At 41.9% G+C, this 9,619-nt stretch overlaps 1 protein-coding gene across 3 annotated transcripts in view; it reads right to left on the bottom strand.

The window, feature by feature from the left end:
• Window positions 1–723: 723 nt before the first annotated feature.
• The window catches only part of CARMIL1 (capping protein regulator and myosin 1 linker 1), a 254,930-nt gene continuing 246,034 nt past the window's right edge, over window positions 724–9,619 (bottom strand). For 2 of the 3 annotated variants that reach the window (XM_026660601.2, XM_026660589.2), the window contains exons 37-38: window positions 6,030–6,176; window positions 724–1,741 (exon numbers count right to left, since the gene is read on the bottom strand). In XM_026660601.2, the coding sequence (XP_026516386.1) occupies window positions 1,605–1,741; window positions 6,030–6,176 (284 nt within the window). In that variant the 3' untranslated portion in view covers window positions 724–1,604. The remainder of the gene's footprint in view (window positions 1,742–6,029; window positions 6,177–9,619) is intronic. The other variant, XM_026660596.2, reaches the window with a different exon arrangement.

Below are 9,619 nucleotides of genomic sequence, written 5' to 3'. Positions count from 1 at the left end.
GCCCGCACCTCCAGCCAGAGCCCTCAGCCGCTCCTGCACCCCAACCCCAATTTTGTGTGCATTCCTGGCCACCCATACAATTTCCAAACTCAGACGTGGCCCTCAGGCCAAAAAGTTTGCCTATCCTGTTATAGAGTCATAGAAATTGAAGGTCAGAAGGGACCACTTGATCAACCAGTCTGACCTCCTGTGTACCACAGGCCCCAAACATCACCCAGCAGCTGCACACTAATCCAGGGCCATGGAGAATCAGACCTCCTGGAAATACAAAATATGGGCCCGATCTTACAAACACACAGGTGAGTGACTTTACTCATTGAAGCAGCCACAGGGAAGTCAGTGGAATTACTCATGTGAGTAAAGTTGCTCACATGCTTAATTCTGTGTAGAATTCAGGCCCTCTGCTTGTAATGCAGTTCAGAGTACACAAACTCGATGTAACTGGTGGCTATTTGCCTGTGTGAAAGATGATTTACCTGAAGGTCATGAGCAAAGCCATCAATGTATGTGTCCTCAAACAGTTTTATAAAGAAAACTATGAAGCATTTCATGTCCATCCGCAACAGGAAGATATCTGTTACTATGGACATTTTAAAGCATTTTTTTAAAATTGTAAGCCTTGTCTATACTGACACACTAACATCATTCAAACATATGAACCGAAATATGATAAATAAAATAGCTTTATACCTAAAAACAGAGACTGATATTTCAGTTGTAAAATCATTTTTATTGGTACAAATATACATATGAATAAAATCGCTTCAACCTGTAATGCAAGTGAATGTCTGTGAAATATGCAAAAACAAGCAGAATTGTTTTTACAAGCATCAAATTATCTCTCTCTTAGAATTACACATTAAAAGTAAGCTAATATGCAGACAGAACTTAAGAAGGCCTCTAGAAAACACCAATATTAATAAAATGTCAATTGCTCTCATTCCAATCAACTATATACATTAATGTATGAATGCGGAAGCATAAGATTTCATTCAGACTCTTCTGTGTTGTGCTTTCTGACAGTACACAAATGTAAGCATTTGAGTTTTATATACAACACAACAGGAAGAAAGAAGGTCCCTAGGGGAGAATTTAAAAACCATACTCAAGCATCTAATATATATAATTTATACAAATTATTTGATTAGTGTGCTCTGTTAATATAAATTACAATGTGCAATTTCATACCGCAAGAATATATTTATAGGTAAGTCACGTGCAGATTTGACACATTTACATTCAGCAGTACAACACATTACCTGCTGTACAGTGTATTAGTGTAAGACAGTGTCCAGTTATTTGCTTTGCTTCTAAAGGCCCTAATGCAGGGTGTTCTTTATAGCTGCTTCAGAGAAATTCAAGTAGAGTACATGATATAATTGCTGGCTTTAGCAAAGGCATGGAAGGGGAGGTCTGAAATCATACATAACAGAAGTTAAAGACCAAATCAATACATACTGAGTGTACTGTAAATCATGATCATTTAGGTGTATACACGAAAATGCATCCAGGGTTAAACAATGGCTGGTAAGTAGAAGGGTCATTGATTGTTGCACCCAGATTGTTATGAAGGATCTTGCACTACCAAGCATTTGTACTGATAACTAAACAAAAATAAATTCTTTATCTGCTTCTTCTCCAGAGTCACTGGACTTGCTTCCCTGCTGGCCATCTTTACTTAAGGACCTCTGTCTTAGTTCTTGGTATTCATGGGTCTGGTGTCCGGGGCTTCTTTTTGGAGCTGTATAAAATATGGAAGCAGGTCTTACGAATGATTTCACAAGCGGAAAAAAACATTAGCACACTTGGGTCCTGCTCCTACTCCCCGTGAACTCAATAGAAGCTTTACCATTTCCCTCCAGTGTGACTGGTGTGCGCCCTTTGTTATTAAAACTAGAAAGGGGAGGGAGGAAGAAAAGGAAAGGAACTTCGTACCAGTGTCAGTCTGCAAACAGGGAAGGATTTGGTTTGAGATCTAAAACAAAGCACTATGCTGTATACAATTAAAATGATGATTTGGATAAAAGTTTCCTAAAATTTATAATTGAAACACTTAACAAGTCAATGCCATTTCAAGATTAGCACTTTCTCCAGGTGTACATGTGTCTGGCACGATGTACCCACAAGTTCTCAGGGACACACACAATAACCCTCAAATCAGTAGTTTGCATTATCTATATATATAAATTTGCCCTTCCATTGTGTCATTGGATGACTGCATTTGCTTTCCAGTGATTCAACAGCATGAATGCATCCGAGAACAGAATTTGGCCATTAGCACTGAAGTTTAAATATCATACCATACCCAATGGAAAATACGAAGGACAAAGTTGGAGTGAAGAAAGAAGAGTGGTAAAACTAGCATACTAGATCTAGCAAAATTAGATTGAAAAGTACAACTGCTGAACTACAGCATATTGTCAATTAAGTGGTAGTGAAATCACCACCTATTTAAATGGGCACTAAATGACCTCAGCCCAGCATTCTAACATCTCAAGGAGTCAGAAGTATTTCTCGTAATGTATAAACAGTGAAACTGGTTTGAAAAGAACTTTTTTAATGCTAGTGAAGATTTCTGATCTGACCGTTAACTAAAATGGCTGTTGAAATGAATGGGAGTTTTACCATTGACCTTAAGGGGAGTGGAACTGGGGCAATGCTGAGCACTTGAAGAAAATGCCACACTTCACTTTAAAATGACATTTTAAACATTTAGGAGACCCATGGGGATGACTCCCTTTGTTGCAAGTCATCTCCTCCCACCCTATTAAACAAAACATTTTAGTTAAAATAGTTTCTACTCTTAGCATCATCAAATCTGTACATCTTACTTATCATTTAGGCTGCTTACATTTGGTGTGAAATGTACCAAGGCACCATCATCTAGCATAACCAGAAGTCTTCCCACACATTGTTCATCTAAAGCCTTATCTGAAAAATTGCCCACTTTGTCTGTACCGGTGCAGTCCCATCTGTAGTAGAGCTAGTGTAGACAAGGCACTGGTAGCTGTTCGAGTCTCCCACTCCCATGTTGTACAGACCTGCTGTGAGTAGATTTGGCCAACATAGTGCTTAAAATGCCAACAGCTGCCTGCCTACTCTAGTTTTGCCAGCACTGCTAGTGGGGACGGAGCTGTATAGCCATTAGCAGCAGTGGAGAAGTTTTCAGAAAGAAGCCTAGTGTAGACAGGATTACATATGCAGAAGTGTTAAATAAATAAATTTAAATAAATTTTAAATTAATGCAGATATCCCATCTCCTAGAACTGGAAGGGACCTTGAAAGGTCATCGAGTTCAGCCCCCTGTCTTCACTAGCAGGACCAAGTAAATTCCAACTCCATTCAAAGGTTGTATTCTCTCCAAAGCTTTCCATGAATACCTTCCACATGATCAAACTGACCATAACAATTTGTACTCCTATTGTTTGAATGGCACCTAGGGCATGGAATCTGGGCATGATTCACCACACTGTCCAAGCTTCATTTGGAACAGGAGCGTACAGGGGGCAAAGGTGCCTTTTAAGCAGTGTTTTGCCTCCCCGTATTTTGAGGTTATCTGGGACCGGTTCACCCCTGGTGTAGCCTCAAGTCTGCTCTAAATTGTGCCAGTTTTTAAACGGCTACACTGGTTGGCTACACTGACCAGTAACACCTACAGTGCAATGTGCTCCTCTCCAGTGGGACTAGGTGGTGCAGAGCTGTCCTGCTAACCCCAGCAGAGGTATTCTCTGAGGTCTGATTCTGCTAGACATACAGCCCCTTTACACTGCCACCAAGGTGCAAAGGGGTAACAGCACAACACAGAAGCTGGCCTCATGTCCTTATTCTCTCTATAAAGTTCCATGCTATAGGGTTATATAAAAATGCTAACAAATAATGACATTATTGCTTCTGTACAAGTTTTATTTAGACCACCAATAGCACATTTTCTGGATCTCTAGTGTGCGGGAAATTAAAAAAAAAAAAATACCCTGCACCACTAGGGACAACTGCACGTAACTCACCCAATTCCACTGACACATGCAGTGCATCTTGCCTGCCCCGCTATCAGTGTGACACTCCAAACGATGCTAGCCAAAATATGGAAATGAAAGTAAGCAGCAATTATGCAGCAATTTTCATCCACAGGGCAAACATCGTCATCCCAGGTTTGCAGATGCGGAAAGTGAGGCAAAAAGAGGCTAAGTGCCTTGCACATGGTCACACAGCGAGTCGGTGGCAGAGTTGTTATAAAATCCAAGCCTCCAACTCCCAGACTCATGATCAATCCACTAGTGCGCAGACTTCAGTAGCTGAAAAAGTCTGTTATAAAGAAATGGGCACTATGTCCCTTATTACTGTATTTCTTTTAAGACTCCAAGAACTGTCAGACTGCAAACATAAAAGTATCTCTTGATTTGCCACATCTTGCAACAACATCCTGCTCTCTCATGTAGCAAATGTCATGATAAACTGATATATAACAGTGGCTAAGTCCCATTTTCAAAAGCAACTTAAATGAGACTTATGCTTCTAAGTTTCTTTTGAAAATGGGACTTAGGCACTGTTGAAAATTTTACCCAGATATATCCTCTCTCCTACTGTGCACTCACACCTTTGCCAGAGGCTGAAACTCAGCTTACCATAGCAGCTATTTTATTCTGTGCCATAACATTATGGGACTGGGAAATTTATCCAGAATGGTGCTGACATATTGCACTAGACATGTAAACCCAGATTCTGCAATCAGATTTGTGCAGGCAGATCCCTGCACCCTTGCATAGTGCCAATGAAGTCAAGTTAATGTGGCTCTGCAATGACACAGGGATACACTTGCACAGATGCCATTGCATGACTGGGCCTTGGATATTCACTAAGATAATGATCTTAAAGCTGGACCTAATATCAAGAATGTGGAGAATGAAAGTTTGATTATGATGGGGACAAAAAAAATATGACTCGCCTAAAGGGGAAGTCTCAAATTCAAGTACATTAAGTTTGATTCCTCCCAAGAGAAAAGATCAATTTGCATGGTAAGACAGAAAAAAAGTCTATTTTCTTTAAAGAAAATAGCACAAGTAGTGAAAGAAATACAGACAGGGTATGAAATGATCACACGAGATGTAGCTAAAAAAATGTAGATGAATGAAATTGTACATTGGTGTCAAAATACCTTCTTAAACCAAGTCATTTTGAATCACTTATATTAATCAGTTATGAGAGGTAATGAGAAGCACACAACATTTTGAGAACAATAGTTACTATAAGGTATTTTAGAAATACATGCTTTCAAGCAAGTTATGAAAATAGTTTATTTCAATAATTTTACAGTAAATTAAAGCTACTCCTCAGTAAAATCTTAAGCACGGAGCAGAGTTTGCTTTTCAGTTTAAGAACCAATACTCCAGTAACTCTAGTAAGGTTCTGTATCCAAATAAACAGACTACGCTCTCAAAAGGTTCAGTGAGTGATGTGCTAAAACTGGCACTAACAACATTCCATCTAAAATGGGCACAGCCATGGCTAGCCTGGGTCAGCTGACTTGGGATTGCAGGGCTCGGGCTGCGGGAGTATAAAATAGCAGTGTAAACTTTCAGGCTTGGGCTACAGCTCAGGCTGAGACCATGCAAAGGGGCAGGGACTCAGAGCCCGAGCCTGAATGTCTACTCTGCTACTTTTACTCCACAGCCTGAGCCCTGCAAGCCCGAGTCAGCTGAGCAAGACTTCGATGCTTGGTGCTGCGGGTTTTCTAATCGCAGTGTAGTCCTCTCAGTCAGAGAACTTCAATGTGCATTGTGATAGCTTTCAGTGCTTGTCAATGTGGAGACAGAATGCACACACTTTGGATAACATCTGCCTTTAGAGAAAGAGGTTCCAGTGGGAGCACAGAAATGATGGATGTCCCATTAGATTTAGCCCTCTCATTTTTTGGTGGCAAACCAAAACACCTATCAGTTTCCCTGCTGTTATTTTCCATATGCATCTTTACCTTTGTTAGTGCCAGTTGTTAAGCACTGTGCCAGTGAAAAATGAGAATGGAAGGTTCTAACCAGTTGTTGGCTGTGACTTCTTGTGCCCAAGTGCATTCACTTCCTCTTCTGCACTGGTAGAGTACTGCCTTGAAGCTCTTTTCCCTCCACTGGCTGGCTTGTCAGAGTTATGATCTGTATCTCTTTTGTTATACTCTCCTGTTTGCTCTAGCAGGGAAAAGGGATTAATTTATATCCCCCAAACGTTATGTATAAGCCACATATGGAAGGTAATGGTTAATAAAAAGACAATTTTATCTTATCTACTCCATATAATCAGTAACATGCTCTGTAGTATGTTACTCCAGGGTAGTAGTCTACAGAGTCTGATGCATGTTTAACTTAATTGGCACAGTTATCTGCATTTGTTGATATTACAGAATTCAGCAGCTAATCTATGGAAATGCAATGTAAAAAGAGGTGTATTTTGTGATTACCCCAAATAGTGTAGTTGTATTCATTAACATAAGAGGATTTTATAATCTAAGTAATTTCCACCTGCCTTCTCAATGGATATAATCATGTTTACCAAGCAACAATTTGGGCAGATTTGCAGCGATTTACCAGTTTAAGGAATTAGTTAAGCATGCTAGTCTGAAAAGAGGCACAGAATAAAGAAACAGGAGTAACTGACATGAACAAGTACCGTAGTAATAAATGAAAAAGATAACTGGATAAAAAAACCAAACAGAAGCATAATTTTCTATGTTCCCCAGGCAATTCTAATTTAAATAACCGATAAATGGTCTATTTTGTGTGAGAGATAAATCACAGACTCAAGGACCGGGAAATCCTATTTTTGCAATCACAAATTATTTGTGAACAATGTTCTCAGTCTTCCATAGTTGCAATCAAAACCGTCTATTAGATCATGTCTCTTGTGGAGTCAAGATGTAAGACAGCAAGGAGTGGCGAAATCATCAGCATGGCTGACTCCCTTTAAGAACAAGAATTTGTGGACTATTTTAAATAACCCTACTTATTGAAATACACAAACATACAGTAATTCAAAAACTTGACAACTGCCTTAGATAACTAAACTTTATTTAATAGTTGTAATCCTCTAGGTCTTCACTATACAGGAGTAAGTAAATACTGGGGTAACTGTATCTATTTATCTGAAGCAGAACTGGTGAGATTTTAAGGGGCACCACTGTATCTCTCAATGTTAACTTCTCTTTCTCCATATCCAAAGCCAACAGAAGTTAAAGGAAAGAGTCTCATTGACTCCATCAGGACCTATATGCATATTCCAGCACTATCAAAATGGTCAACTCAGATCCCGCTGGGTTGAGAGAAGCAGTACCTTACAATTGCCTGCTGATGTAGATAGCCAGGCACTTCTGGAGTGCAGGAGCACTCCAGACACAATCGCTTCTCTTCACTTCTCTAATGTGCCCCCTTTGTTGAGTGGGGTCGGCAAAGGAGCAGGGTATTCAGACTTCACACGAGCTGGGAGCTGTCCCACATCTTCTTACCCGATGTTATTGCTACATATATGTGGTAACAAGCTAGGGTTACATTTTCTGGCCACTTTCTCATCAATTTGTAAGCTAAAGCCTCTGTTTTATCAGGAAGTAACGCAGAGACTATCCCTACTTTCCAGTGTGAGGCAGGGACTATGATAAGCATTTCCAGGTCCCAATCCTTGGGTCCAGCGAAACTGGTCTCAGTGCAAGACCCATGGGGTATGGGGGTAGGAAGGAAGGTTTTACTATGCTACCTTTGCAATCTCCCAATTCCCAGAGCTGATGGGGGCCGATTTGGCCCTGGAGCCAGTTAGAGCAGCTCCCTAGGGTCCATTACACTGCTCATGGATTGTTGCATGCTCTGGCTATGCTCCCAGCATAACGCCAACATAGAAGGAGCGCAGGGTAGGGGATGTAAAGCTAGCTATGCCAGCTTTACACAACTCAGGGACGCCCCAGTTGCCCCACTGGGACAGCTTTATGGTTCCTTTGGGCTACCAGTGTGGTACATAAGGCCTCAAGTGTGAGTCGAGATCTGGATAGAGACCCTTTATACTGGTGATGTTCTGTTTTCCTGAGCAGTGCAATATTGTGTTTAGTCCACAAGCCTCCACAAGCTATGACTGACACAAGAACATCCAGACAGCCTGGGCTGCACCTCTAGGAGGCACAACACAGAACTTACAGCCCAGGGGGATGGCGGGGAGTGGAAAAGTGATTTTAAGCCACCTTTATGTCCTCCTGATCCTGCGCTGCTTCTGGGGTTGAAACAGCACCTGGAGTATTTCAGACAGCCCTGGGGGCCTAAGCTATGGGCATTGTTCACAATCTCCATAGTACTGCCATGCCCCCTCCGGCACAACCTCTATGCCAGGATTTGTAAGGGGGTCCTTGGAAGACAGCCTGGCTGTCTTCTGCAGTGCCTGTGCCAAAGGAATTCTCTCTTAGCTGGAACTCTTGAGCCCTTTTACACTGCTCTGGCCCTTTTATCTGGTTTAAAGGTATGACTTCTGCACTGTTTCAAAGACCCTGGTTTGTATTAGCTGGTGATCTCCACAAAGATAATGAGAGTTACATGCAATTTACTGTGCTGAGCTGGATTTCTATGGATATGTTTACACTGAGACGTAAGCCCGTGCTTGAGTGCAGCTCAAACCCAACAGCCCTTGCATCTACACTGCAACTGCACTAACTCAGGTCTCAGATCCAGGGTCCCAGTAACCTGCAGGGCTGAAGAGTCCAAGCTCAAATTAAGCCAGGACCGAGGGTCTGACCCTATCACTTTGAGGTGTAGACACAGCCCCTCTTGATTAGAGTCCTGGAAGTCAGCCAGAAGTATCACACAATTCCCTGGGAAAACTTCCTTAGTCCTGTCTCAACAACATGCAATCTACTCTGCTGAAAATGGCAGCCAACCCCCTTTTGTGAACAGCAGCAGTTCAGGTCAATGTTAACCCATTCTCTTCTGATCACCGATCTGCAAGCACACTATCAGAGAACCTTCTGGGCTTGGAACGGAGAGCAAACCAACCAAGCCTTTTGCAAAGTGAACGTGCAGGACTGGCAGTAAAGTTTTCCCACAGTGCACCATGGGCTAGAGCAGCCACATTTCAGGGGTGTGGTGGGGAGTGTTAGGGACTCTGGGATATGATTACTTTGACTCAGATCTGCGCACTGCAGTGTGGACACCAAAGCCCTAAGTTCGAGCACAGGTTAGAAAAGGCTTAATATAGGGTTAAAATATAATGTACTCAAGCCCAGGGTTCTCTAACACGGATCAGTTCTCCAACACAGTTCTTGAACGCTGCCCCTGGGCTTACATTGCAGTGCAGACATACCCTGTAACTCCCTTGTCTGCCTACTCCCAGCTCCTCTAGGAGGAAGCCAATTTAGTGCGACACACACAGCACAGCACAGCAGCAACAGCTGGAATCCAAAAAGTGAGGCAAAGAGAAGAAAGTGGTTTACGGAATCCCCTAGAAACACTAAATGTTCAGAGTTCTTGCCCAAGCACCCTGGCATACTGAGCATGTGTTTGACATGAACTCAACAGAGTGCAATGATCCCAGAGGGGAGACAGAGCCACCAAGCAGACTAGAAAAAGAAATTTAACCACTCCAACCAGCTCACCAAGGTAGCCAC

Source organism: Terrapene carolina, unplaced genomic scaffold, assembly GCF_002925995.2.
Source record: "Terrapene carolina triunguis isolate 2854851 unplaced genomic scaffold, T_m_triunguis-2.0 Scaffold58, whole genome shotgun sequence".
Classification (NCBI taxonomy): Eukaryota; Metazoa; Chordata; order Testudines; family Emydidae; genus Terrapene; species Terrapene triunguis.
The sequence above is the reverse complement of the archived record's forward strand: the minus strand, read 5'-3'. Positions and strand labels throughout refer to the sequence as shown.